The following is a 27,737-nucleotide window of genomic DNA, read 5'->3' as shown; positions in this document are numbered from 1 at the left end:
ATGTTTACGTTAGAAACTTTGAGCTGAGACTTGTGCAGGCTGGACGTGGTGATTAGCTTGGATCAAGATTCGGAAGTAATCCACATACCGGGCTGTTGAGCATATTCTGCCGAGCATTCCTCCCTCGTTTGATGTGGCTCTTCAGAGCACTCGAATCCAATGGCTTCAAGAGTTCAAAGCTGCATAGGAGATTGCTGGAAACCGACATAACAGCGCCCCAGTTGTCGAACTCGCCACAATACTATGCAAAGTCAGCCCTATTGGTACCAGAGAAAGTCAAATCACTCACGTTCGGCGCGGAAAAAACAGTGACCAGGAGTCTGTCGTTGAAAAACTCATAGCCATCCTCAACCACCATGTGTGCGCGGCAGACCAGGTCGAAATCATGCCTCTGAAGAAAGTCCACTATCACTTTCTTCCCAAAGCAGTAACTAACCCCTCGTTCATTCGAGTCCCAGTCTTGATCCATATCTGCCGGATCGCTCCACAAGAGATCGTTGAGCAAGCCATAGTCGGGAACATCGGTTGGTCTGGCAATTTGACGGATATCGTCCATGTGGGATAAACTGGGAGATAGTCCTCCATGGACGCAGAAGATCTTGTCTGCAACAATTGCAGCAATAGGTAAGCAGTTGAAAGTATCGATAAATGTTTTCCAGATTTTGATGTTGCACCTTCGTTTGCATTCGTCGTAGAAGCCGTAGACACGCGTCACATTGGCGCATTCATGATTGCCTCGCAGAATGAAGAAATTCTCTGGATACTTCAATTTATAGCAGAATAGAAGTAGAATCGTTTCCAGAGACTGTTTTCCACGATCAACGTAGTCTCCGAGGAAGAGGAAGTTTGCGTTAGGAGGGAACCCGCACATCTCGAAAAGACGGATAAGATCATTGTATTGGCCATGGATGTCGCCCACAATTTTCACAGGAGCATTCAATTCCAGTAAGGCGGGCTGAGACAGAAGCACTTCGCGGACAGCTGTACAGATGGCGGTGATCTCAGCATTCTTAAGACATACGGCTTTCGTCACCTTGGTACTGTAACCAGCATCCAGTAGCCGAGAAATCATGTCGTCAAGGTCCATATCATTGACGTCTCCGATTCCCATGCCTCCTCCGGGTGATGCACCAGGCAATTCTGCTAGTTTGGCTCGTAAAGAAGCCTTGGTCTCTGGAGCCCGAGGATTGATCTGGTTTTCGCGCTTTACCAAGATTGAATCTCCAGCTTTCTGCGCGGATGAGTGATGATGCGCCTGATGTGGCGCCTCATCGGAAACAGCGCCTACTTCTCCTGTCCGCTGAGCACGGTCTACTGACTTGTGTCCTTTCCCAACGGACTTGGAGGTGGTCGGCGAAGGTGGGCGTGCTGGCGTGCTTGTACCCGGCGATGGAACCTCGTCATCCGCATCCGTGGGTGAGACGGGGGATTCGACTAAAGGCGCATTTGTGATCTTCTCTCTTGTTGGCTTGGATGAGCCTGAGCGACCGCTAGCAATCGAACTGGCGTCCCCGCCGTCCAAAGCCGAGCCTGATCCTCGTGGACTGTCATTATTCTTCTCGTCTATCGAGTTTTTGATCTTGCTCCTGATCGAAGATCGTATAGACCTGGAAGTACTTTCCTTGGTATCCGATTTGGAGATGGAGGGATATGATTGCAGCGTATCAGTAGCTAAATTGGAGGAAGAGCCGCTCTTCAGAGGAGTTCTACTTCCATCACTGCTCTTTGACTGTTGTTGGCCCATTGAATGAGCGTGAAGCCGTGAGAGAGTGGTAGGAGGGAGCGAAAGGTGGGAACGGTCGTGCAAGGTTCAAGGAGGTTTGAGGAGTGAGATAAGCAGCCGCTTTGAGGAATGCGTTTTGGCGACTTGGTTCGGTGAACTCGGGAAGGAGCACACTTGCCGTATGCTCAACTCGATTCAAGCCGCAGGTGGAGGGGAGGCTGAAGCTGAGTTTCGGCCGAGCGGTGTGTTCGCTTCATTCAGGTCGGGAGGTGACAAAGGGTGTCTGATAATACGGCTCGGTCAACGAAGGCGAATTTTGCGTCGGTGCCTGAGCCGGCAGAAGAAATGGTCAGCAGTTGGACAAATACACAAAATAGAGACCATTGAGTATGCGTATGATGCTGAGCCATTTACCAGGCCAGTCACGACAGGCCCGACCCAGGGATAGCCATATGTCGCATGGGGCCATGTGGTGAAACAGCGTTGCGTCACCGTTCGCTCGCAAGGGAGGATAAGGAAGCATGACTACTGACCTGCAAAAGCCTCAAAAGGATGGCGTAGCGAAGTCGGTGAACGAACAGCGTCGGGATATACAAGATGCAGCAGGCGGAAGATACGGAAGATAATGATCGAGAGAAAGGCCGGATATAATACTGTAGGAAGTACGGGAGTACGAAGTTCTGAGATGCTTTTGTGGTTGATGCTTTTCTGTCCTGCCCAACCAGTTGCTACAATCAGCCAGGGCTTGCGCAGCGCAGGCGGCCCAGTCACACTGGACTGCGTACTGACCAAGGAATACTAATAATGACTCCCGGACCACCCACCGCTCTGGCTCCCACGGGACTTTAAGGACCCAGCGGGCTAGTTAGGCTAATATTGTTACTTGTACGGAGTAGGTCAGGGAGCCTCCGGGCTAACTAACTAGTGAGGCCCCGTCGGGGGAACACGCCCTCGACAGGCGAGCCAACCGGGCCCTCAGCCTGTCGCCTGCCTATTGTACTACAACACCTTATAGGTACCTAGCTTCCCTTGGCGCCAACCCGCCCCTTCTCCTCTTCCCCCCTTCTGTGGCCCATTCCAGAACCTTTGGCTTGAAGCGAGGCGGCCACATGCGGATGCGATACTGATATGCTGATAGACTGATCGTAGTTACCAGGCTTGCCACGTTTCAATTCCATTGCGACTGGGTTAAAGGGGCCGCTTCGCCTCGAACTCTTCCTATCCATTCATCTCCAGCTACCTGATAGTCTCACCTGAGAACATACCAGCGTCCAGCGTCGAAACCCTCCTTGAAGCGTAGCAGGATCGTCTTGCTTGTTACAGCCCAGGGCCACGAGTTTCATGATTTCGCTCTCAGTGATAAAGACTGTCCGCTAGGCCACTCTCTCCTATCCTCGACCTCGAGCTTGGTGATCTGATTTCCCGGTACTACGATGAGTCCCACGAATCTCGAGATCATGTCACTCCGGCTTGCCTGTCCTGTAGTTCTGAGCTTCTCAATGGCTGCTGCTTCGACAGCCTTTGACGGCATCCTATATTCAAAGGTACTCGAGAGGATGATGTTGCTGTCCTACAGCGAGTCAGCACGCAGCGAGAAACCAACGTCACCGCACGGATCTTTACCTTGTCGGTACATCTAAATGTCCCCGTGAAGAGCCGCCCTATTTCCAATCGTCAAAAGATTTCTTCTGATAATGTCCCGTAGAGGGCGGTGTTACCATCGGGGGCAGTCACATGCAACGTCTTTCCCAGGAGAGATTCTAGGAATTGGGCAGCTTCAGCCTCCATCTCGACAGGGACTTCTTCAGGTCGGGAGTATCAATTAAAGCCCTGTCGTATTCTGTCGCACTTGATCTTCATCCTAGGAGTCTAGCCATGGTAAGCAGAGTCCTGACGCTCTGACGCAATCGGATCATGGACCGTAAATGGATCTCATTTAGGTGTACAGGTACATCTGAGCCTGACTTCTTTGGCAGCAAGAGTTACTCTAGGTATGGCTTGGCGACTCTCGCGGCAAAAGGTTAATCCGCCCGTCTTGGTATGACCTCCTCAGTGGCTCACGTTCGATGCAATACTCAACTCACTTTACTCAGGGACACTGTGCATCACGTTGCTGCCAACCCCGACAATCTTACTATCAGAATGGCTTGTGGAATTTCGTACTCCTCAAGCCGTTCGGTTCCCGATCGCCGAGGAAGGCCTGAACTCACCTCACTTTCGGCTTGATTCTGAGGCCCTGTCCACTCAGGATGTCCGAATGACTTCAATATGCTTTCATTTCGACTTTGCTTTCATTTCGACTTTTCCAGTGTCGAAAGACCATTCTCGTTCAGTATCCTTTGGGCAGTTCATTCTTATCTTACCCTCGTCGGCTTCCATTACAACTTCCAAGTCATATGCGCCATTGTTCACACTATCCCATAGACTAACCCCCCAAGGATTACGCCATGAGTTGGCCTTTCCGTCGTGATTCGCATACGCCGAAGCACGTTTGGACTGCGCAAGATCGTGAGCTTCTAGCTGTCTTACACAGGGTCTATGATATTTCGTCTACGGACGTGACTATTCTTTTCAATTGCATCAACAAGGATCACCTTCGTCAACAAGGCTTCGCTCGTGGCCTGAAGACGACAACGATAGCCGCGCAGTTAGGAGACCAAAAAAGAAATGATCGCGGAGGAATCTTTAACTCCATCCAATCACTGACCCAAGCCGTCCTTGTCCGGAAGTATCAGGGATTGATGTCGAGCATTGAAATCGCCGCCCGCGATAATGGAGTTTATCTGAAGCGTAAAGATATCAAGACAGAGGCTACCGCGCAAAAGAGCCTTCCAACAGCAAATATTCAGGACTGGGAAGACGTCTTGACCGACAACAACACAGAAATCCGAGACAACAGAAATGAAAGATATTCAGCTTCGAAGAGGACAAGAGGAGTCAGCATAACATCATGCTTTACAGAACCCTCGGCTAGGGCCACATCAACACCTAGTAGTTTGCTGCTATCATCTGACGAGACAGAGTCGACTTTATCTGAATCAACGAGGTATCAGCCTAGTTCAGATTCCGAAGACGATCCTTATCTTCATCTTGACAACAACGACTTCGAAAGCTCTGCGACCAAACTAAACCCACGATTGAAAATTCAATTTGATAACAAAGGACGACGTAGACTTTTACGACCTCGACTGTTGTTTCGCGCATGCAACCCTGACCATAATCTAAGAGCACGAGAGTTCTTGACCAGACCTATTTCTCTACCGCCAATAGATGAGCCGACTTTTACTGAAGTGGCCAATCGACACTTACATATCGAGAATTTCTCATCGCCATTCCTGTCATGGACAGATAGTCCTCGTCGAGCACTTCAGCTAGCCATGAAGAGTCGTGATAGCGACACCCCGCTCCACATACATATATTGGACTATAATGTTTATGAGGAAGAGCAGGAACGTCGGTATGGACGGAACAATGGTATCTGGTTGGTTCCCGACTTGTGTCGAAAATATCGCTTTAAACTACCTGGAGACTACATAGGGGCAGGTGAAGTTTGTTATCACTCATCACCATTAAAGATTTACTATCGATATTGACTCTCACTTTAGTTTCTCAGCTGGGGTTCAGTTGAATGCAAGGCAGTTGGTTCGCTGAACAATACTACAGCCGTGAAGCTGTACGAGCTAATGCAAGGTCTCCGTGGACTTTCTCATGAGTCTGGCATTGCTGTCAGCAAGGTATATTGCTTTTTATTGACACACAATGGGCTATACTAACTCACTTAGGTCCTTCAAGATGTCTCCTCGAAGTATAGAGAAGTTGTCGCTTACAAACTGCTGAGGGCCTTCAAGGTCATGAGTAGAAGCCAACGTCCTTCTTCAGCCGATTTCCAGGCGTTTTCCGAGGGCTTATATGGAATGAACTTGGGCGAAAGCTCAACCGTCGAGGTACGCGTATCAGCACCGTCATGTATCTTGAGAACAATCACTGTCGAGATTCCCTCACGCAAGCCTCAAGGTCCAAGTCTCAACCATACTACGCCTCACCTTGACATATCCAATGATAATCTCCAAGGACTTGTTGATAGGCAACTATCAATCGAATGTCACGCTTTTGGTATCACGGTGGAGTCCGCGCGGGAAACCACTCCGAATGCTGGTAAAGCAGCTGAACAGATTGACGGTCTCTCTCACATATATGACGAGGAGAACATGATCAAACAAGAGACGGAGGATAAGTTCATGGAGCAACTCATTGAATGCGCGACAAAGGATTTAACTCCCCAGGCTTCGAACCTAGATTCAGCGTCTGAACCAATGTCAATCCGCGATGTCCCCTCGAGTGCTGCACTGGAACTCGATACATTCAAGGAGTCGGAAGACCTTAAGTTGCCGAAGCATCCATTGAAAATTCAACCACACAGACGACCAAGGAAGAATATCGACATCCGAACAGTGTTCAATCAGACCAAAGCACAGCTTCAGTCTGCGACTACTTCCAAAATGCCCGTGTTGTCGGGGGACAGGTCAAAAGAAACAACACCTCCTAAAACCTTCAACGACTATGTAGACACAACAATCGGCCCTCAGACCACAGCACCTACATCTCAAGTACGACGGAAGAGGAATCAACCCTTTTTTGAAAAGGCCGCCGAAGACAATGAAGCTGCACCAGCCACCACGTTGAACGGACCTCCACAGACCGATCCGACTACAAGTGAAACTGAAGAAGTTGATCCGACAGGCGACAGCGCGCGCGCCGAACCTCTCCACAGCACCACAGCGGGTGTCGCAGGCTGGTCTCAAGACGGACTCGGTGCAGATGTTCACCAAGTCATCGACGAAGAGCGAGACGACACGGACCTCGAACTCATCGGTTCTGGAACTGTCCGCCGCTGCCGCCGACGCCGAGTCCGCCGCACGACAACAAACAGACGAAGGACTGTAATGGAAATCCGGTCGCGAAGTGTCAGTGAGAGCCTGGGCCTGGGCCTTCGTGACCACAAGAGAAAGAAAGTGAAGACATGATTGTCGCGGGCATGTCGAGGCGCGATTATGGCGTACCGAGGCGCGGTCAACGGAAGAACCACAGAGTCAGTTTCAAGAATATCCGGAAAAAGTCAGAGGATCCGGAGAGATGTTTTGTTTTGTTTTGTTTTGTTTGCGGTCTGGCGAGAAGTGGGATTGAGAGAGATGAGCTCTGTCCCTTGTCTGTGGAGGAAACAATATACCCCGTCTCAAATCGGCGTTTTACTGAGTGTATCCCCCTACGTCCCCCATCTTCTCCTAGCGTACACGTTGTAGAGATACTGAATTATGGGAAGGGGACCGTCTGATGCCACTTTTGAGTACGTGCCTAACTACCTAGTGTTTCATTGATGACCCGTCATTAAAAATCGTTCATATACCGGGCACGGTGTACCCGGATAGAGGTTACACCCCATTTTCTTTCTTCATTACACAACACACACACACTCAAATACACAAACTCGCCTTCGTACTCACTCATTTAGGAGAAACAGAAAAAAAAAACTCCATCGCTCACTTCGACCCCATGGCTTAGATGACCTCGACATGCTGTGATATAGTGATGCATCGAAATAAATGCTTTGCATCTTCAAATCGGAAATCCATCCTCTTACGTGCATGAATGTGCACACCACACAACCAATGTCAAGCCATATGGTTCCGTTGTTTTCTGTTTGCGGCAAAAGATATCGCAGTCTTTATGTTAAAAAAATTCTTCACCTCTCCTCTCACATGGCTTTGAAAGTCTTGTTCAGTCCACCCACCACATCATCTGCTTCATCTTGGTCCTCACCATCGTTCCAGATAGTTATACTCTGTACTCTCTCACCTTTGCCCAGTTCAACTGCTTGAAACGCATCCACCTCTTCAACTTCGTCCGAGGGCTCTCCTTCCTCAATTACCTCCTCATCCTCCTCTTCTTCTTCAATGATTTGACTTTTTCGGCCTCCGCCCTTTCCGCGACCACTACTGGTCCGTCTCGCTGATCCCCCTCCTCCTCCTGCCGCACTACCCAGAAACCCAAAGCCCAGAGCAAGGTTCATCTTGCCATCACTACCTTCACGATTTCTCGGGTGCTGACCTGATCCCATACCAGCTCCTACAATCGCAGGACTCGAGAAACTGGCAGGGACGCCGGTGCCAAAGAGTGCGCTATTCAACATTGGGCCTTTGAACGGGCTTCGTTTCTTCTTAGCAAACATCACTCCTCCAAATGCCGGGGCGCCAGGTGATCCTTCATCGTGTATTCCCGACAGTGGACGCGGCTGAATACTCGCCTCCGTTCCGCTGGATGTACGAATAACGCGCACACTGCTGGGGAATGTACTTCCGACCGGCGTGTTTGGCAGTACCTTGATGGAAGAGTGAGGGCTCCTTGTGGTGCTACGACTCGGCGCAGGACTATGGATCGTGTCTAGACTGTTGCTGCTCTGACTCGATGCTTTGCTGTGGCTTGTGTGGCGAGGCATGCTCCGAATCGAACTTACTGAGGACGAAGTAGACTTGCGACCGCGCAGGCCGGCGGAGCTACGACGATTGAAGGAAGAGCGTGGTGTCAACGGCGAAGGAGAAAGTGAGTTGCGCTGAGACCGGACTCGCGCGGCATCGATGCGAGGACCTGATGTTTTGATCGCAATCACAGGTCCAGAGTGTGATGCCACTGGTGTCAGGGCAGCTCCATAGGAAGACCTTCGGGAGACCGGAGGGGCATCGTTGCGGCTTGTTCGGTCGAGAGCAGGGGTACTCTTGGAATTCTGTCTGATGGCATGGGCAATATGGCCGTTCAAAACTTTATCCTCCATTTGACGTACAGGTGACTTGGCTTTCTTCGTGGATTCCACAAACCAATGCTTCAACGCTGTGAGTTGGCCAAGGAAGTGCCGGTTGCGTAGCTTAACTCCACGTCTTTTGGCAATGCCATTCACGGGACCAAACAGGTCTGGATTTGTTGAGACCATCTGCAGAGTACTACTCCGTCGACTTCGTTCCTTGGGCGGGAGAGGAGGCCGTGAACCACTGTGTGAGCGCGTTGAATCCTTGTCGATCGGAGGCGGTGGGGTGGCCGAATTTGCAGAGCGTACCACGTCACCTTCTGGAAGCTGAGGTAAATCGCTAACGAGAATCTGAGGTGTGCTTCTCCGCTGCGTTCTTCCACGGCTACTGCTGCGGCGTCCTTGCATCTCTGTATGCGTTCCTTCTTCATCGACCTCCACCAGTGTCGGTGCAATCCTCTCGACACGACTGCTAGCACCGCTGAGCCGCCTAAGTAGTTTCATCTCTGCTTCTTTTTCCTTCCGCTTCCGTTCTCGTCGTACTTGTTTCCTCGTTTCCTTCTCGATCAGCAACGACCACCACCCAGATAAGTTGTCACACCGCTGGGCAAGGACATTCTCTATGACTTTGTCAATGTCGACACCGGCAGCTCTCATTCGCTCCAACGTGTCCTTCTCCAATTGCGTCGTAAAGGCAGCAGGCTGGGACAATTTCAGTATGGCCTGCTGTGCCGGTGCATGTTCGGAGAGGAAAGGGTCCGCAAGGATATCTGATAAAGTAGGTCTGTACAGCGGTCTCTTAGACAGCAGCTTTGATATCAGTGCTTTCGCAGCTTCCGGAAAGGTGTCGGGGTATACAGGGTCGTCCTTCAATATTTTCGCCTTCGTCGCTACATCATCGTCCTCGTCAAAGGGGAGCTCCCCTTTAAGGAGTGCGTAGAGTATGATGCCCAGACTCCAGACGTCGACCTTCTCACCCGCATACTTCTCGCCTTTCAGCATTTCCGGCGCGCTGTAGCACACGGTCCCGCAAAAGGTCTGCAGGTAGTTGGCTTTTCCCTCGTATTCCCTCGTAAAACCGAAATCGCACAACTTGACGTTGTCGTGCTTGTCCAACAGAACGTTTTCCAGCTTCAAATCGCGATGGACGCATGATTTGCTATGTATATATGCAACGGCTCCGACCAGCTGGGTGAAGATCTTCTGTACAGTCTCGACAGGAAGGGCTCCGTTTCTGCATAGGTAGTTGTATAGTTCGTCACCTATTGATGTGTTCAGCATGCGCTCTTTGCTTCTCGCCGCAGGCGCAAAGCATACCTGGACAGTACTCCAAAACCAACCACACATGTGTCTCTGTTATTATAACTTCGTATAATCGCGCGATATGGGGGTGGATGAATTGGCGGTGATGGTGAATCTCTCGCGCAAGGTTTGCATCATCTTTGTTCGAGGCCTTGAGGACGACCTGTCTTGCATTGAGAAACTGCTGCTCGTAATGCTTGTGACGAGCCTACCTTGGAGCCATTGATGAGGTTGTGTCTGGCAAGGTATACTTTGCCAAAAGAACCCTTGCCAATGAGTTTCCCTACCGTGTAGTTGCCGACGTTTTTGAGTTCTTGAGAGGCAAACTGTCTGCGGGCCTGTCAATTTTTGGGTGCCGAACATGCGACGCTGTGATACTCACTCTAGCAGTTCCGAATAAGAGTTCGCAAGCTGTTGGGCGCATGCAAGTCAGTGCCGACTCTTTTCCAGGGCGGTGTGAATCGGGAGTTTACTTTTGCTTTATGTTGCTGCAGCTCTGCTTTAGTCTTGGGGGCTTGCATCCCTTGAGACGGCGGTACAGTATGCTTTCGCAGACAAGTTCATGCGGAGCGTCGACGGCGAGGATAACATGTGGATTTCCGTGAGAGGGGGGGGCTGCGGTGAACCGTGCGAGGTACGCGTTCGTCCTGGGGGCAAGGGAGGAAGTGGCGAGGTCGAAGGACTCGATGCGGGTGAAGGAGGGATTCGAGAGTATATTGCGCAAGCGACCGCAGGCAACAGAAGTCCTCTGTGCCTTGTCCGCAAATTGAGATGGTATCCAAGATGACGAGGCGCGACAGACGTTGTGAGGTCGATCAGTCTTGGGATCACTTGCCCAAGGCCGATCAGGACATGGTAAAGTGTATGGAGTACGTAGGCCGTAGGGCTATCTACGACAGGGATTAGCGGAGTAAATAATGCTCAATGGTCGACGGGGCGCCGCGGATGGTGGAGGACGTCGCTGTCTAGTGAGAGGCCTAGTTCAGTATTTGTGAACACTGCCTTCGTGCGTATCGCATCTCTTTGTGCACGGCGTTGTCGACGATTTCTCTCCATCCATCTGCCATACTACGGATATACATCGTTCTATTCTATCTAGTCCAGAGCCTGCTGCCAACAAACGCTTATCGTGCAGAAAGTGGGTGCAGGAAGCGTATACAACATCACCACAAGAGCATATTTATGCGGAGGTCTTCGCTTTTGACCCCATTTATGAACATTCAGAAATGCCCGATACGCCTCTTGGGACCGTGTACGTGTACGAATGAGGCAGGATGCAGGAGGCAGGATAAAGCACTCGGACTTAGGTTTCGGGTATCTCGAACGGAATATAATCTTTCGCTCAAAAGCCTACCATGTTGGCTACCACGACTAGTCCATCATCCAGAACGCCGTGCTCAAAAAAAGACAGACGCTTATCATCTATATTGTATACATTATTTCTTGCCTTCGTCAGTTCGGCGCGCCGCCAGCCCCCCACAATACTGTCATCGCAGTGAAGACGCACTTCTAGTGTCTGCTGATTGCAGCTCTTGGTGCTGAGAGGCCAGCTCGGGGAGCATGCTGAAGCGATCCGAAGGTCCAGAAGACTCAGATTGACTGGTGCTCATTCCATATTGTGTGCTGTACCGATACTGGTTGGTCATATCTGAAATTGTACTCATCCGATCAGAGTTGGTCCGCAGGTTTGGTGAACCTTTCTGCGTTACGTCCGAACTTGACAATTCCGAAACCATGGACATACGGTTATTAGCGCGTAGATTGTAGTCGTTCGGTGGTGTCAGATGTGCAGTGTGGTAGGTTGATCCCGGCAGTTCGGCCACAAATGACTTGGGCTCTTGTGGTGGTTGATGATGGATCTGAGCATAGTAGCCCATACCATTTTGTGGCACAGTATATGCGGGAGGGCCATAATTGCTCGTCCGCTTGTCGTCCGTACGAAAGGCAGGGTGATTGGCCATTCCCTGCCAGCCGAGATCCTGTTGAGGTGAGAGCATCTGCGGAGACAAAGGTCGATCGATCGGGGTGTTGAGAAGTTGTGACTTGGCCATGTGTGAACCGGGCTGGAAATGGGGGATCGGGCTGGCCGGCGTCACCTGTGGTCCGCCATTGCTCTGCACATGCTCCTCTACTCGTTCAGCTTTCTTCATAATGCGCTCCACCAGCACCTTGTGAGCGTTGTCGAGGTTCTTTCGCACAAACCCAGAGAGCATTCTATTGCATCGCATGTCGCAGTCTTCCCGTAAATATAGGCCTTGTCTCGGCACTTCAACGCCTAGTTCTCTGGCTTCCGGTGGCTCACCAGGCAGTGTGCCGCCTATTGACCATTTCTCTCGAATATCCAGCCCAGTGGGTGCGTAGATATGGGTTTGAAGTCCATAGGGTGTGTCATGAAAACATGCTTTGTAGCTGACTTTCCCCTTTACTAGCCCAGGCACATAAGACACCCTATCCGTCAGTTGTTGCCAAACGCAGTCGAGGAATTCATCGGCCGGTGCATCTCTTGGGGTCTTGATGGGGTGGTGTTCGATAACCAGGGGATTGAGTTCGATCATTTCATCGTGATTATGAAGCATAGCTATCGCGACCTCTCGCGAGACTTGAGGGGGTAGAGGTGTGATGTTGGTGAACAGCGTTCTCTTTGGCATCGTGGCGAGTTGCGGACGCTGGTTGTCAGATAGTGCGAAGTGTTGAAGATAGTAGTTCGTTCCTTCGAGAGTATGTGGTGCTGTGAAGCATTCAACACGCAGACCGTGAATAGAGGGTAATATGTGCGATGCAGGTATTATACCGACGACTTCGTTTGTATGGCTGAGTCTCGAACAAAGCTGAAGCCCTAGAAGTACGAGGGGCTGTGGGCAACCTAGAGATACAGGTAGCCATGCATCCCCAAGACGATTCTTGGAGTAGACAAGTAATCGTCGCTTCAGGTAAGGGTTTGGTCGCTAAGAATAGCTAGTGCTTATCAGAATAGGTGGCTGACAGGGGATGAATCATGATTGACTGCCAAATGCCACCAGTGGCCGGCGGAGGATGCATCGATGTCCCCAGAATCCACGGCTTCAGCCTTCTTTGATCGCTGTGAAGCCAGTTCTTTCGCCTGGGACCCCGCTAGCTTTGAATTTTGTTCTCAGTTGGGAATAATGTCTCTGCATCAGCTCGTCAGTCTAGCTGGTCGTTTCAGCCATGGCTTGGCTGCTTCACTTTTGCTGGTCATGAAACGCTTGAAGGCTTCACTGTAGATACAAGCATCAAGCTCACGCCCTGGTGGTCGTTTGGCAAGATCATCAATCATGTCGCCGGCGGAATCTGGCCATTGCGGTCTGTGGATGAGGCAGTAGGGCTAATGAGGCTGAGCTCCATCGCCGAGCGGATCACCCACGAGCCGTGCCACGGCCTCACTAGGCTGGTGAGCATTCGCCATGCGCCGCCAGAGGACTTCAAAGCCTCATACCAAAGACTTAAACATGCTATAATACTCGACACCTTCCCTCCTTCAGCGACTGCAGTCGTTCTAGTTTGGCCTTGATGTTTGCCGTCCAAACTACAACAGCGTCTAGAGGCGTGGAGAGGGGGAAGGTTGTTGAGTGGTAACATACATCAGCTCAATGTAGTCATCTCGCCACTTGGACGAGGTAGGGTTTGTCATCTCAATCGCCAAGCGACGTTCTTGAGCTTCCCTACTGATTGTCGGCTGAAGCAAAACGTAGGGTCGAGTTCTTTAAGGCCAGGCTCTCTGTAGATGGCGAGGGCTGCAAGGCCTGTGTACGAATGCAACAGGTCTACGCAACACGTCAGCAGCCACATCGCCATCCCACTTTCGCTGACATACCAGGGAGTTCACCAGGAGCTTTAGCAAAGCCACCTATTAGGTGTGCAACCTTCTCGAGAAGATAACATCTCAAAGCCTCGATGTCTACCAGCTCCTGTCGTTGCAGAATCTACACGCTTCGATCAGTAACTGGTCGTACCGCTGGAGCGCACACTTACAGCCAGAGCTCCTGCGTTCCAGAAGCAGTAACATGTATCAGCCATCTTCCCACATCTACCACAGAATCCAGCAATCGTTTTCTGTTCGAGCGACTGAATTGCCTCGGCCGCGGTGGCACTTGATGACTTATCCTGGTCAGTGAAACGAGGAGCAGCAACATCATCTTCATCCTCCTCTTCATCTTCCTCTATCCAAGTAGTCTGTCGGTCGATCATCCACTTTATACATGCCTCTATATCTAGTCCAGCTTGACTTGAGACATCGTAGGCTGATACCCTCGGGCTTTGTAAGAGTCCAAGGAATGATATTGTTGCAATTCCACAATAGTTCAAACCCGCTGCCAGTTCGTTAGCCTGTTGACTGACTTCATAGGTGCCACAAGGCAGAATAGAACGTACAATGTGCCTCGAGCAAAGGCTGCTGAGCGATTCCACCATCATGACTCTGCGTAGATTGTCAGCTCTGCGACTGCTTGTTCCCGAGCTTCTCGAAACCGTCATGCTCACCTGACAATTCGAAATGTATTCTTTCAACTTCACAGTGTCTATCGGACTGTCACCGACACCCTGCTCGGTTCCCTGCAAGATGCTCAACGTACCGAGGGCACACATACACAGCCTCGGGTCGTCGCCACCTTCAACAGCATCGTCCTCGCCTAAGAATTCGCCGAAACTGCCGTTTTCTCTTTGCAGACTCCTTACCCAAGCAACGCATTCTTTTCTCTTGACCCTGCTCAGATCGTCGCCGAGTATGACCAGTGTAGCCAATGCAAAATATGTGTTGGGAAGATTGGCAGAATCCCAGTGCCAGTTGTGCAGAGTTCTCATACTTCCTAGGTTGGTGCCCGTGAAGCCTCGAAATCCGCCTGTGAAAGGAACTTGGCATGCGTAGATCCATTCAATCCAACTATGTCTCTCTTCGGGTGTAGTCGCCGTTTCTATGGCATCGAGAAGATCCAGGGCGGCCACGATGAAGAAGCCGAAACTCATCCGGTTTGACTCTCCTGCAGTATACTGTTCAGGTAGCAATTGTGCGCATCGCTTCCAGTATTTCACATGACGGTCTATGTCAAGACGAAGATTAGGATCGACAGGCATGTCGACATCTAATGCTAGATCGTCCGCAGGGGCTTCAAAGATCCGGCTCTGCTTCAAACTCTGATATTGGTACGTCCGCAGGTTGTTAGTTCAATGTTGATGCGGAGGAATCACTAGTTTGACCAAGCTGGTGATGGAAATCTAGGGAAATTGTATAATAGTGGTTGCGGTGTGGCCCTTTTCAGCGGCAGTTGAGCGGCTAAGGAAATGTAGAGGTCGAATTGTGATAACCAATTCATGAGTTTTTATATTCTGAACTCGAAACTGACCCGACTCAACCACAACATAGTAAAGGATTGATACCAAAAACGTATATCCAAAAACGAGACTTGGGAAGGCTACAGACAGTATTTAGATATTTATCTAGCGGCCCTGTCTCTCTAATCAGTCCCCGGATAGAAAAGCAGCTGTCTATCTTGTACGCTATTTCGTATTTTAATCAAGTTAGCTCTACTATGAATGGCCTGAACGAAAAATGAAGAAGCAAAAGTTGACCCAAACCGAATCATATCCCACATCACATGAAGTCGTCATCCTCTAAGCCATCATCATAACTCGTGACATCTGCAACTCCCCTACCAATATCTCGGGTGGCTGCGAGGCTTGCTTTTGTCTTTGCGGCCTTAGTCTTCTTACCACCCTTCTCCTGCGCCTTCTCCTCCTTCATCTTCTCGTTGCTCAGCGCAGTCAGGGCACTAGCAACCTTCTTGATCTCAGAGCTTGGCATGTCGGCACATATCTGCTTCACAAAAGTCGACATCCAAATGGGGTAATGTGGCTTGGAGGAGGACTGTTTCAGCAGAGGGACCAGGGTGGCTGAGAGTGCGTCAAACTGTGCCTTGGTCGCCGGCTTGAACATGGAGAGAGTTGACAGATCAATTGTCTGACCGGGGTTCTGTTTGTCTTCGATTATTAGTGCCTTGTTGGGAGTCGAGCGAGACTTAGGTCCCAGGCCAACGTCTGCGAAAAGGTCCTGTGCATGCTTCAGGTCGGAATCTTGTTCTGTTTGGCGCAGACGTGCCCTTCTTGTCGCCTCATCTTCATCCGAACTGTCATCATCCCCCTCTTCAAGACGCTTTCGCCGGTTGGCCTCTCTGTGCTCTTCTATTCGCTGAGCTTTCGATTTCTTGTTAGCGGCAGCTTCAGCATCAGCCTTGGCTTTGGCTGCGGCAGCCTTTGCAGCCTTTTCTCTCTCGACTTCGGAATCTTCCTCTTCGTCCCAGTTTTCAGCGACCTACTTTATATTAGCCTCTCAGCGTGGGCCGGAGTAAAGGAATAATTTACATCGTCGGAGTCTTCTTCGTCTGCAAACTTGCGACGGGCAACTGGGATGTCTACAGACTCATCGGATGATGATTCTTCAGATTCTTCGTCTGTAGATTGGTCATGAGCTACCGTTCATCTGTGATCTCTGCGGTTGGGAAGGAGGCAATCCGCCACAATGGCAGGATAAGTACTCACCCCACTTTGAGGGAGCCATGAGGGAGTTGTGCGCAGGGTATGATAGTTTCGCGATGCTGGATACGGAAGCGTGTGGTGACGAGAGCAGTGTCGTGTGATTGTCAGATGTTTGCGTCGGGCGACAATGTATGCGACAACAAGAGAGAGGGAATTAGGTACATCCCAGATTAATTTTGTCTCTGGTGGCCGCAGGAGGGCGATCTACGAAAATGCCGCTTTATGCGCCAAGCCGCACGGCGGCCCAAACCGGTGCCTGCCCAAGAACTGACGTAACGACAGCGAACATCGCATCTTGGTAGAATCGAAGGCGACCTCAGTTAAATTATTGTCATAGATAAATACCTGCCAGCGCTTCAACAATAGCACAGTCTATGGTTGGAAACCCATCTTCAAACTCTCTGAGACTTTATTGTATTGATAATCTCCACGCTACCATTTTCGCATGAAGATTTGTGTCCTTTTGCGCTACCTAAATAGACTTCATCGTCGCGGACTTTTGCCCAGCTATGCCAGGCACGTAGCAACTAAGCAAGCCGTATTTACAAGGTAACGGATTTGCGGAAGCTGGTGCCAGCATAGATAGCGTTGGATCCAAGTTCTTCCTCGATGCGAAGGATTTGGTTGAGTTTGGCCAGACGCTCGGAACGTGCTGGTGCACCAGTCTTGATCTCGCCAGCTCGGATACCCACAACCATGTCGGCAATTGTGACGTCCTCCGTCTCACCTGAACGGTGAGAGACCATCACACCCCAGCCAGCAGCGTAGGAGTCCTTGGCAGCCTGGATGGACTCTGTGAGGGTGCCGATCTGGTTGACCTTGAGGAGAAGGGCGTTGCAAGCCTTGGAGTCAATGGCTCTCTTAATGCGCTTGGGATTGGTCACAGTCAAGTCGTCACTAGGAAAATCAGTAGCTGCCTTCACATTTTAATCATGATGAGTACTCACCCGACAATCTGGAAGTCGGAAGTCTTGAAGAAGTAGCTCCATGCCTCCCAGTCATCCTCGGCGAAGGGATCTTCGATGGAGACAATAGGATACTTGCTTGCCAGGTTCTTGTACAAGTCGGCCAATTCCTCATAAGTGATCCACTTGCTCTTGTCGCTGTCTGGGTTCTTGAAGTCCAGGTCGTACTTCTTCTCATCTTCCTTGTAGAATTCGCTGGAAGCAACATCCATGGCAATATTCATCTTGCCCTTGTACCCAGCCTCCTCAATGGCGGCAGTGATCAGGTCCAAAGCCTCTTCGGCGGTTTGAATGTCAGGAGCCACACCACCTTCGTCACCAACGTTGCCAGCAGATTGTCCGTACTTCTTCTTTGCGAGAGTCTTCAGCTTCTGGTAGACCTCTGCACCCCATCGGAGACCTTCGGAGAAAGTAGGAGCTTGACTGTGTTGCTCATCAGAATAGGCTTGAAAAGATACAAGACTCTGGACTTACTCAGGCACAATCATGAACTCCTGGAAGGCAAGACGACCACCAGCGTGAGAACCACCGTTGAGGACGTTCATGAAGGGGACAGGAAGCACGTATGGCTTCTTGGTACCTGCAAGATCGGAAACATGTGCGTAGAGAGGAACACCCTTCTGGGCAGCACCGGCCTTTGCAACAGCAAGACTGACACCTAGAATGGCATTTGCTCCCAGATTGGTCTTGTTCTCCGTACCATCAAGTTCGATCAAGAACTTGTCCACAGCAGACTGATCGGTGGGGTCAATCTTCTTCTCGATGAGCTTTGGGCCAATGATGGAGTTGACGTTCTCGACGGCCTTGAGAACACCCTTTCCACCCCATTTTGACTTGTCACCGTCTCGAAGTTCGCAAGCTTCGTGTTGGCCAGTCGAGGCACCGGAAGGAACAATGGCTCGGTGGAGGCCGGTCTCGGTGACAACATCAACCTCGACTGTCGGGTTGCCCCGGGAGTCGTAGACAGATCGGGCGTGGATCTTGACGATAGGCATGGCTGCAGTGATTCAAATTTCGTCAGGACTCACAATTGCTCACAATTGCAACAAGGCTACGAATGATATAGAGAAGCAGTTGGAGGGAAGAGAACAAACGGGAGAAGAGGTATCGTGGTGCAGAAGGCCAGAGTGAAATAAGGAATAGCAATGCAAGTAGGTGGCATTGGAGTTGGGTAGCTGGAACCCCATTGGGTGATCACTTACTGAATAGTCAAGTGGTCTGATGAGAAATATAAGTCAGCAGTCTTTGCTTAGTGAACTGAAGAAGAGAGGTAGGGCACAGTACACTGATCTGTAGGAGGTACTGAAGAGGAATAAGGAAGATGCGAAGCTGGAAGAAGTGAAAAGCAACTCAACTTTTTGTTGTCTTGGTGGGGCATGTGAGGAAGGAGCATCACATCGCGACAGAGCGCTCTCAACATACCTACTGTAGGGAAGAGTCCAGGCGCGGGACAGAAAAATGATCGCCGAGAGCGCTGGCTGCCCCTCCTCAACCCAGGGCTGCGCCAGCATCGCCAGGCGAGCTCGTCACCGCCTCTAAGGGCCACACTAAGGCAGCCTCATCGACGCACGACCGGCGCATCTCGCCCGGCGCAGACCACGTGATCTGGCTTGGTCTCCAGCCTTGCGCCTCTCCCTGCTGGCTTCGCCGCGTAGCCTTTGGTACCTGCGGCAAGCTTCATCATCAACATCAGAGTCCCCAGACCGACTACCTTGATCTTCATCACATTCCTACCGTCGCAACGACCCCGAATTTTCTACTAATCCTTGCGAATCCCTCTCGGCCTATCCTTCCTCCCAGATACTTCACCTTATCAACGCTGCCGGTGCCCCTTTGCGGATTGCACAATGGACGGGGGCGGAGATCCGGAGAGGCAACAGGCCCTGCAACAGTACAAGGACAAGTTACTAGAGTCAAGAGAATGGGAGTCGAAATTGAAAGCCCTACGGATGGACATAAAAGGTCTCCAAAAGGACTTCGAAACTACAGAGGAAAACATCAAAGCCTTACAAAGTGTCGGTCAAATCATCGGAGAAGTGCTAAAACAACTGGATGAGGAGAGATGTATGTTCGCCTACCCCATGTTTCGTCTCTGATACTCACCCGTTCCAGTCATTGTCAAAGCATCCTCAGGTCCGCGGTATGTCGTCGGTTGCCGATCCAAAGTCGACAAAGCCAAGCTGAAGCAAGGCACGCGAGTGGCACTTGACATGACCACCCTCACGATCATGCGCATGCTTCCTCGAGAAGTCGACCCTCTAGTCTACAACATGTCATTAGAAGATCCGGGCCAGGTATCCTTCGCTGGCATTGGTGGCCTAAATGAACAGATACGAGAACTACGAGAAGTCATTGAACTCCCGTTGAAGAACCCGGAGCTCTTCTTGCGGGTCGGTATCAAGCCTCCCAAGGGTGTCCTACTCTATGGTCCACCAGGAACTGGAAAAACATTATTGGCAAGAGCAGTTGCTAGCAGTTTGGATACAAATTTCTTGAAGGGTAAGATTGGACATGCTCCTGTTTCAGGGCTCTATTGACCTTGATGTAGTGGTGTCATCTGCAATTGTCGACAAGTACATTGGCGAATCTGCTCGATTGATCCGTGAAATGTTCGGTTATGCAAAGGAACACGAGCCATGCATCATCTTCATGGACGAAATCGATGCTATTGGAGGTCGTCGTTTCAGCGAAGGAACATCCGCCGACCGAGAAATTCAGAGAACGCTGATGGAGCTGCTGAACCAATTGGACGGTTTCGACTATCTCGGGAAGACTAAGATCATCATGGCCACCAACCGACCTGATACTCTCGATCCAGCTCTGCTCCGAGCAGGTAGATTGGACCGAAAGATCGAGATCCCTCTACCCAACGAGGTAGGCAGACTGGAAATCCTCAAAATCCATGCTGCCGGGGTGGTGACTGAGGGCAACATCGACTTCGAAAGTGTTGTCAAGATGAGCGATGGACTCAACGGTGCCGATCTGAGGAACGTAGTGACCGAGGCTGGCCTGTTTGCTATCAAGGATTACCGAGACGCAGTCAACCAGGATGACTTCAACAAGGCAGTCAGGAAGGTGGCTGAGTCCAAGAAACTTGAGGGCAAGCTAGAGTACCAGAAATTGTAAAACACCAATGGCTGTGGTTGTATTGGGGCCATCGCATTACCAGGCATGTGTTGGGTGACGGTGCCTGTCATTGTACTATAGGCCCGGCGACGGAGCTGCATGCGGTACGTACCAGCCCAGGTGCCCAAGGGTTGGCCTAGTCTGGCGGTGCAAGAATCTGCTCGAGGGTACTTGAATGCATGCTTCAGGATGTCCCAACAGCGAATCGCTTCGCTTTAGTAGAAGCCATAGTTTGGGCGAACTCATTCATGGGCAAAACCCATTGCAACACGCCACCATCTCAGCAACCCTCGTATTTCCATCTGTGATGCCATTTCCTTGACGGAGTCAACTTCGACCAAGGTGCCCGCGGGGCTGTCATCGTTGTTCTGCGGCTTGTCCTGACACTTGGCCAATGCCTTCACCGGTGCCACTAATTGGTAATCCTTGTATCGTAAGTCATGGACAGTGTCGACCCATTTTTGCACGGCGGCTCGCTCATGGCCCTGTACATACATCACCCCAGGCACACCTCCTGACCGTAGAAGAGCGAAGCATTGGAGAGTCTTTGCCGCAGTTTTGAGAGCGGCAGCTTTTTTGCGCGATGTTATGTGGTGAGTTCGAATTAGGGCGTGGAACATGCCTCGTCTCCCTGCTTCACGATATTGGACAGACAAAAAAAATTACATGCATCTAGATACATTCAGGTAGGTACCTACGTAGGGAAAGCTGGACTTCAGAAGGACTCCGTACCAAGCCGTTAAACTCAAAGCCAAGGACCATCTTCCCCGCAAAGGCATTTTTGCCGACACGCATCAGGAACCGCTTTCCCCCCAGTCTCGTGTGGACATCAGCGACGACACTTGACGACCACGAGCTGATCTGCTTCTGGAGGCCGTGATGACTCCGCTCTCTCAGCTATCACGAAGACACCGCAGCGAGGGTAGCCTGGATGCTGAAACATTGTCCCATACGAAGATGAGCAATTCGCGGTTGCAGGAGAGCCAGCACGCCATCATTCTCATGTCACGGTCCCCCATCGACCATCCTTTCTTCCCCACTCCACGGCACCGTAGATCCGATTTATGATGGTGTCCCTGTCTGCCAGGGCTATGGCTGTCCTGTTACTGGCCCATTGCAGTATCTAGGCCTCGGTACGAGTATGCTTCTGCACTGCTACGGAGGGGGCGCCGAAATCCTTCCATGGAAAAGCGGAATGTTGTGTTTGCCATTGCGGATTTGTAAAGATCTTCCTACTGCCCAGGTCCCTTATGTGCGCGTCAGGTCATATTGTTTCTAACTTGCCCTCACTCCTTCGCCCACTTCAAGGTGCTTACGGTACTTTGAAGCAAACACTTTCTGAAGATTTTTTTCAGGACTTCACCATATCAACAGACAAGAGCTCCTGCGGACTCTCCATGGCATATTCCTTGCGTTCCTATTCTTCACTTATAGTCGCCGCAACAGCACATTCCACCTTGCAGTGAACGACCAGAACTGTGACGAATCCTTGAAATTTGCCATCCAGCTGGCTTCAGTATGGAAAAACCCAACTGCGAAGTTTCGAAACTCGGTGTCGAAACTATACCAGTCGACTCTAGTAATCCAAACGACTTTGGTTATGAGGAGAAGGCCATTATTCCTCCACCTCCACCTCCTGTGAACCCTCCTGACGGAGGTCTGAGAGCTTGGCTTCAAGTTGTCGGTTGTTGGCTGGTTTTTTTCAATGTCTGGTATGTGGCCTCGATGCTCTGGGTCAGGCGAGATCTGATACATTAATGAAGGGGTACGACCTTTGCTTTTGGTATATTCCAAAGCTATTACCTTTTGAACATGCTGCCTGGGGAATCATCTTCCACGATTTCTTGGATTGGCACCGTTGCTACCTATCTCTTGATTGTCGTGGGCGTCATTTCTGGACCCTTGTTTGATTTGGGCTATTACCGGTCTATGTTGTTTGGGGGCGCCGCACTGTCATCATTTGGTCTTATGATGTTGAGTCTGGCTACGAAGTATTATCAGATCTTGTTGGCGCAAGGTATCTGCTTGGGTCTAGGAACAGGTGTCTTGTACGTGCCCGGCCTCGCTCTTGTCAGTCGTTCATTTTCCAGGCGCCGGGCTGTAGCATTGGGCATTGTCACATGCGGTGCTCCATTTGGTAGGTCGTGCTTTTCACAATTATTTACCGTCACTTACTGATCATGGCACAGGCGGTATAATTTACACTATCACATTCGACTCTTTAATCGACTCGCTCGGCTTTGGCTGGACGGTCAGAGTGATGGGCTTCATCATGGTAGCTTCATATCTGATTGCATTTCCCCTGCTCCTCTGGGGAGCCGGTAATACCGGGGATATTAGCAGTGGTACTGCGCGAAAACTTTTCGACAAAGCGGCTTTCAGGGATTTGCCATTCTGGCTGTACAGCTTCTCATGCTTCTTCGTAAGTTTCGATGGGGCTTGTGAGATATGCAGACCTAACTCTGGCTGATTCGCCTAGCTTTTTTTCGGCTACATGGTTCCATTCATCTTCATACCCAGCTACGGCCAAGTCAAGCTGGGTATGTCTCGATCCTTGGCACTTTACACGATAGTCGTTGCTCAAGCCGTTTCAATCCTCGGTCGTCTCGCGGCAGCTTTCATCGCTTCACGAACTGGAATCATGATTCCTTGGCTCGCTTGCGGTACTCTATCTGCCGTCATGTGTCTGGCTTGGGCTGGAATCCATGATGTCGCCTCCTTCTTTGCCTACGCAGCATTGTACGGTATGTCAACGAACCCTCCCTACAATCTTGTTCCAGAAACATGGATCTCACTTTCATGGCAGGTGGATTCAGTGGCGCTCTTATCCCGCTACCACCGAGTATTTTCCCAGTCGTATGCCCTGATCCGAAAGTTCTCGGGGCTCGTCTTGGAATGGCTCAAGCGATCGGTGCCACGGCCTCGCTCATCGGAAGTCCTATTGCCGGCGCCTTGATTCGTGACCATGGACGCAATTACCTCGGACTGCAACTGTTCAGCGGGTTCGTGATGTTGGTGGGAGCAGCCTTGCTAGTATGCCTCTGGGTCACTCTGGTCAAGCAGAGGAATTGCCGAAAATTGATATAGTTCGAGAGACAGACTTGCTTCCCTGCTCCGGGGCTTTGTCGCGCTATGCAGCACAATTCGCGCATACACAATGGTGGCCCTATTTGCAAAGAATCGAAAAATGGGTTGTGGACAGGGCCATCGGGCTATCGACATTACCTCGAGATGATGGGACAAGATCAAAATATATACGCTAGCGCCGCCGGGGTCGAGTCCGACCATCTATGTTATCGCTCTATGGTACAAAACCACATCAATGAAGACGGTCCATCCGATGCCTTCCACTGTGGCCGATTAGATATCATACATACAATGACCACCTTTCCACTAGGGGATCATGGGCTTGTGCAGGACGTCATGCAAGCCCGCTTTGGCGGCGTGGGCACCACCTTCGGCGTCTGGTATACTCAAAACCGTGAGTGAGAGAATAATACCCTCTGAGAGAAGATGTTGACAAGCTCGAAATAAGGCCTTGAACCGTTTCTGCGCATTTGCAAACTTGTGATCTTATTTCGGGTATTTCTTCCAGCCTCTGCCATGACCACGCTGCAAGAAAAATTGTTAGCAAAGTGCTTGATGAGAATCTCATCCAATTGAGAAGACTTACCCTCTTCCATTCGTTGATAAGCTCTGGCATATTCTCCATAGCAGTTCTCCTCTTTTCTAGAGTAGCTCCCACATGCCTTTCCCATTGATGTCCCTTTACTTTTTGGCCTACACCAGTACCTCTCACGGCGAGTCCTCGCTCGAGCAATCGTGACTGCTTGAATGCGGTCGATTTGCGGCCAGGAGGTAATAACTCTTCTATTTGGCATTCTTTCGCCAGTTTAACAAGCTCCGCTTGCCGTCGGAGCCCAATCCTTGCGCCCGCCCATTTTCCAGTGACAAAATTTTTCCGCGGCAGGAATGGATTTGGGGGGAAACTGTTCGTGGCAGGTGAAGAGTGAGGTGTAGGTGTAGGAGGTGTTACTTCGTTTGATGTTTCGGCATTTGCTCCTGCTGCTGCTGAGCTCTCAGCATTCCTGGCGATGGCGGCCTCTTTAGCTGCCTTGCGCGTGATAGGTATTGCCACTCCGGTAACTTTGGCAGAGTATACCTCGGGAGGATATCGAGCGAAAAAGTCGAGTAACCGCTTGGGGAGCTTTAGAGAGGACGGTGCCATTGCCCGCACGGCCTCCGCCATGGCTGGAAAATATCGCTCGAATCAAGACAACAGCAGAAGACGGGTTCAGTGTAGCATTGAAGTCCTCGAAGAAGGCAAGTCTACTCCAGCTGCGCGTAGGGAATCGTGAATCGTGATGAGTAAGTGGGTTTGAGTCTGGCGCGCAGAGGTGGTTGAAGCGCAAGGGACGTCCGCAACTTGCAATTCGAGAATTTGCTCCGCAGCCCGTCCGCAGACTTGGCGCCGTGGAAATCTTTGGGATCTCTTTTCCAGCCTGCTCGATTTCACGCTCCAGCGCATCCCATCCCCTGCGCTTTTCAACTCTGTCCTATTTCTACCCTTCCGTCCCTGTATTCCTGTAGGGCCCATTTCGCGAATCCCGCTCTATCCTGACAACAGATTGAGTGCTGTCGATCACTATCAGCGTCCCGCATTCTCCGTTGAAGAGCAGGCTGCGGCCAGATGGATGTCTTCGGTGGAAACGATGAGGAGAGCGCAGAGCTGCGAAAGCTTCTGGCGGAACTGGTAGGATACACTTCATCACCTTGCGACAAGAGCCTGCTAACTTCCCACCTACAGGATGACGATCCAGACAACTTCGAGATCTGGGAGAAACTCGTTCGCACCGCGGAATCCCTGGAGGGAGGGATCAACAGAAACTCGAGCTCTCATGCCATAACAGCTGTACGGGGTATCTACGATCGGTTCTTGAGCAAGTTCCCCCTCTTCTTCGGATACTGGAAGAAATATGCCGACCTCGAGTTCTCCATTGCGGGCACAGAGGCAGCGGAAATGGTACGATGGATTGCCTAGAGTTAGCTGGATGAGCGTACACTAACAATGCCACAGGTTTATGAACGAGGTGTCGCGAGCATCACAAACTCGGTAGATCTTTGGACGAATTACTGCTCTTTCAAGACCGAAACCAGCCATGAAGCCGACATCATACGAGAGTAAGTATACAAGAGAAACCTTCCCTCTCGTTGAAAGACCTAAACATAGCACGCGACACAATCGTTAGCTGGACTGGATGAAACGACGATGGCCATCGAAAGATTGGTGAGAATCGTCATAAGCCAAATTTCCCTGCTGGAGTTGCTTCTCACAAGTCGTCAGTCAGGTGCTTTGATTTGCTCTTTGCCCGATACGAGGAGGCCTTTTGTGCCCATTCATTCTGTGTACAAGGAACCACACCTGTTGCTTCAAAATGATTGAAGGATCATTATCACGTCACGTACATACACCTCTTTGCACCCTCTGCTTCCCCTATCCTCGTTCCTGGTGTCAAGAGTCGTTTGTACTAACACGTTCACATTAGACTGTTTGAGCGAGGTGCTGCCTGTGTGGGCCTGGACTTTCTAGCCCACCCATTCTGGGACAAGTATATTGAGTTCGAGGAACGGATGGAGTCACACGACCGGATATTTACCATTTTGGGCCGGATCATTCATATTCCTATGCACCAGTATGCTCGATACTTTGAGAAGTATCGACAATGGGCTCAGTCGCGCCCACTGACTGCAATTGCTCCTCCTGGTACTCTTACTCAGCTGCAGATGGAAATCGAGAATGATGGTGCCGGATACAAAGCTGGTCGATCTCAAACCGAAGTTGAGAGAGAGCTCCGATCCCGCATTGATAATTACCACCTCGAAATCTTCCGACGGACCCAGAACGAAACCACGAAGAGATGGACTTATGAGTCTGAGATCAAGCGGCCATATTTCCACGTTACCGACCTGGATGAAGCCCAAGTCACCAATTGGCGCAAATACCTCGATTTCGAGGAGGGCGAAGGCGACTACACCCGCATCCAATTCTTGTATGAGCGATGTTTGGTCACTTGCGCCCAACACGAAGAGTTCTGGTTGCGGTATGCTAGGTGGATGTTGGCCCAACCAGGGAAGGAGGAAGAAGTTCGGAACATCTATCAGAGAGCATCATGCTTCTTTGTGCCTATCGCCCTTCCCCAGACTCGACTCCAGTATGCCTACTTTGAAGAGATGACCGGCCGTGTCGATGTGGCCAAGGACATTCACGAAGCAATCTTGGTGAACCTCCCGGGCCATGTAGAGACGATTGTCTCCTTGGCAAATTGCACCCGTCGCCACTCTGGTCTAGATGCAGCTGTTGCGGTCTATCAATCTCAAATTGAATCACAGATTGACACCTCAGCCAAAGCAGCCCTGGTTGCCGAGTGGGCCAAGACGTTGTGGAAGCTCAAAGGGTCTGCCGATGAAGCTCGACAACTGTTCCAGAAGAACCGGCAGTTCTACCAACAAAGCCCAGAATTCTGGACAGCTTACTTGCGATTCGAAATCGATCAACCCGCCATCGACGGCTCTGAACAGACTCAACATGACGAGATCAGGCAGGTTATTGACGGACTCATGACCCAGAGCGCTTTGCCTGAAGCGACGGTGCAGGAGTTGGTGGCAATATACATGAAATACCTTCTTGACCGAGGCACGAAAGACGCCGCGAAAGAGTATATGAACCTTGATCGAGAGATCAATGGGCCTGTGTCTGTGCAGAGATTATCAAAGACCCACGCCGCAATTGATCCCATCAAGGCTGCTGCGTTAGCCAATGGACAGGTGAGTTATCTTTCAGAAAGGCTGTCATAGTTTGCATGGTCGCTGACTGTTTTCTTCCTACAATCCAGCCGCCTCCAATCAGATATTCATAGAGCAGGATATCTTCCGCTCCGTACGACAACATTTATCGCGCCAATTCCAATGTTGGTGCCCATTTAGCAAGTCAAGTCAAGTTTCATACTGGGAGGACGTATACGAGTGACATGAGTATGCTTAGGCGTGTGCGAAAGTCTTTGCGAGAGCGACGTACCCGGACAGTTGGCGAGAATTGATGACTGATGTGCGAAACCGAACTCGGCATCATCGAAGAGTTTCACTAACTCCTCTAGACACCGAGAATTGGGGGACTCGAGATTCAAGGAAAGAACAACGAAAAGGGACGAGGAGACTAGTCACAGCCGGTCATCCATAGCCTTGTCTTTGTGTTTCTGATTTTCAGATGTTCTCTCCTGTA

At 50.7% G+C, this 27,737-nt stretch overlaps 13 protein-coding genes across 13 annotated transcripts; 4 read left to right on the top strand and 9 right to left on the bottom strand.

The window, feature by feature from the left end:
- Positions 1-9: 9 nt before the first annotated feature.
- Positions 10-1,744, bottom strand: PV08_04778 (serine/threonine-protein phosphatase PP-Z1; the record flags this gene model as incomplete). Its single annotated transcript, XM_016379122.1, has 3 exons — positions 10-39; positions 89-241; positions 290-1,744. The coding sequence occupies 3 exons, from the start codon at positions 1,742-1,744 to the stop codon at positions 10-12; spliced, it is 1,638 nt and encodes a 545-aa protein (XP_016237799.1).
- A 1,318-nt stretch (positions 1,745-3,062) lies between these two features.
- Positions 3,063-3,511, bottom strand: PV08_04777 (uncharacterized protein; the record flags this gene model as incomplete). The annotated part of the gene is made up of 3 exons (XM_016379121.1): positions 3,063-3,293; positions 3,347-3,384; positions 3,442-3,511. 3 exons carry the CDS (start codon positions 3,509-3,511, stop codon positions 3,063-3,065), a joined length of 339 nt encoding a protein of 112 aa, XP_016237798.1.
- Positions 3,512-4,170: 659 nt separating this feature from the next.
- PV08_04776 (uncharacterized protein) lies at positions 4,171-6,747 on the top strand (the record flags this gene model as incomplete). The annotated part of the gene is made up of 3 exons (XM_016379120.1): positions 4,171-5,271; positions 5,329-5,457; positions 5,506-6,747. 3 exons carry the CDS (start codon positions 4,171-4,173, stop codon positions 6,745-6,747), a joined length of 2,472 nt encoding a protein of 823 aa, XP_016237797.1.
- Positions 6,748-7,475: 728 nt separating this feature from the next.
- On the bottom strand, positions 7,476-10,342 carry PV08_04775 (uncharacterized protein; the record flags this gene model as incomplete). Its single annotated transcript, XM_016379119.1, has 5 exons — positions 7,476-9,781; positions 9,837-9,984; positions 10,034-10,151; positions 10,204-10,232; positions 10,295-10,342. The coding sequence occupies 5 exons, from the start codon at positions 10,340-10,342 to the stop codon at positions 7,476-7,478; spliced, it is 2,649 nt and encodes an 882-aa protein (XP_016237796.1).
- Positions 10,343-11,308: 966 nt separating this feature from the next.
- PV08_04774 (uncharacterized protein) lies at positions 11,309-12,469 on the bottom strand (the record flags this gene model as incomplete). Its single annotated transcript, XM_016379118.1, has 1 exon — positions 11,309-12,469. One exon carries the CDS (start codon positions 12,467-12,469, stop codon positions 11,309-11,311), a length of 1,161 nt encoding a protein of 386 aa, XP_016237795.1.
- A 997-nt stretch (positions 12,470-13,466) lies between these two features.
- Positions 13,467-14,909, bottom strand: PV08_04773 (uncharacterized protein; the record flags this gene model as incomplete). Its single annotated transcript, XM_016379117.1, has 5 exons — positions 13,467-13,603; positions 13,654-13,762; positions 13,812-14,149; positions 14,211-14,256; positions 14,319-14,909. 5 exons carry the CDS (start codon positions 14,907-14,909, stop codon positions 13,467-13,469), a joined length of 1,221 nt encoding a protein of 406 aa, XP_016237794.1.
- A 517-nt stretch (positions 14,910-15,426) lies between these two features.
- On the bottom strand, positions 15,427-16,389 carry PV08_04772 (uncharacterized protein; the record flags this gene model as incomplete). The annotated part of the gene is made up of 3 exons (XM_016379116.1): positions 15,427-16,143; positions 16,194-16,282; positions 16,371-16,389. 3 exons carry the CDS (start codon positions 16,387-16,389, stop codon positions 15,427-15,429), a joined length of 825 nt encoding a protein of 274 aa, XP_016237793.1.
- Positions 16,390-16,909: 520 nt separating this feature from the next.
- Positions 16,910-18,327, bottom strand: PV08_04771 (enolase; the record flags this gene model as incomplete). Its single annotated transcript, XM_016379115.1, has 3 exons — positions 16,910-17,264; positions 17,315-17,755; positions 17,807-18,327. The coding sequence occupies 3 exons, from the start codon at positions 18,325-18,327 to the stop codon at positions 16,910-16,912; spliced, it is 1,317 nt and encodes a 438-aa protein (XP_016237792.1).
- Positions 18,328-19,179: 852 nt separating this feature from the next.
- On the top strand, positions 19,180-20,458 carry PV08_04770 (26S protease regulatory subunit 10B; the record flags this gene model as incomplete). The annotated part of the gene is made up of 3 exons (XM_016379114.1): positions 19,180-19,396; positions 19,445-19,831; positions 19,881-20,458. The coding sequence occupies 3 exons, from the start codon at positions 19,180-19,182 to the stop codon at positions 20,456-20,458; spliced, it is 1,182 nt and encodes a 393-aa protein (XP_016237791.1).
- A 242-nt stretch (positions 20,459-20,700) lies between these two features.
- Positions 20,701-21,253, bottom strand: PV08_04769 (uncharacterized protein; the record flags this gene model as incomplete). The annotated part of the gene is made up of 2 exons (XM_016379113.1): positions 20,701-21,089; positions 21,157-21,253. 2 exons carry the CDS (start codon positions 21,251-21,253, stop codon positions 20,701-20,703), a joined length of 486 nt encoding a protein of 161 aa, XP_016237790.1.
- A 723-nt stretch (positions 21,254-21,976) lies between these two features.
- On the top strand, positions 21,977-23,545 carry PV08_04768 (uncharacterized protein; the record flags this gene model as incomplete). Its single annotated transcript, XM_016379112.1, has 5 exons — positions 21,977-22,170; positions 22,222-22,595; positions 22,648-22,880; positions 22,938-23,202; positions 23,265-23,545. 5 exons carry the CDS (start codon positions 21,977-21,979, stop codon positions 23,543-23,545), a joined length of 1,347 nt encoding a protein of 448 aa, XP_016237789.1.
- A 486-nt stretch (positions 23,546-24,031) lies between these two features.
- PV08_04767 (uncharacterized protein) lies at positions 24,032-24,707 on the bottom strand (the record flags this gene model as incomplete). Its single annotated transcript, XM_016379111.1, has 2 exons — positions 24,032-24,070; positions 24,132-24,707. The coding sequence occupies 2 exons, from the start codon at positions 24,705-24,707 to the stop codon at positions 24,032-24,034; spliced, it is 615 nt and encodes a 204-aa protein (XP_016237788.1).
- Positions 24,708-25,148: 441 nt separating this feature from the next.
- On the top strand, positions 25,149-27,313 carry PV08_04766 (uncharacterized protein; the record flags this gene model as incomplete). Its single annotated transcript, XM_016379110.1, has 4 exons — positions 25,149-25,211; positions 25,266-25,481; positions 25,536-25,639; positions 26,005-27,313. 4 exons carry the CDS (start codon positions 25,149-25,151, stop codon positions 27,311-27,313), a joined length of 1,692 nt encoding a protein of 563 aa, XP_016237787.1.
- Positions 27,314-27,737: the final 424 nt, after the last annotated feature.

Source organism: Exophiala spinifera, assembly GCF_000836115.1.
Source record: "Exophiala spinifera strain CBS 89968 unplaced genomic scaffold supercont1.3, whole genome shotgun sequence".
NCBI lineage: Eukaryota > Fungi > Ascomycota > Eurotiomycetes > Chaetothyriales > Herpotrichiellaceae > Exophiala > Exophiala spinifera.
This window is presented reverse-complemented; position numbering and strand designations above follow the sequence as displayed.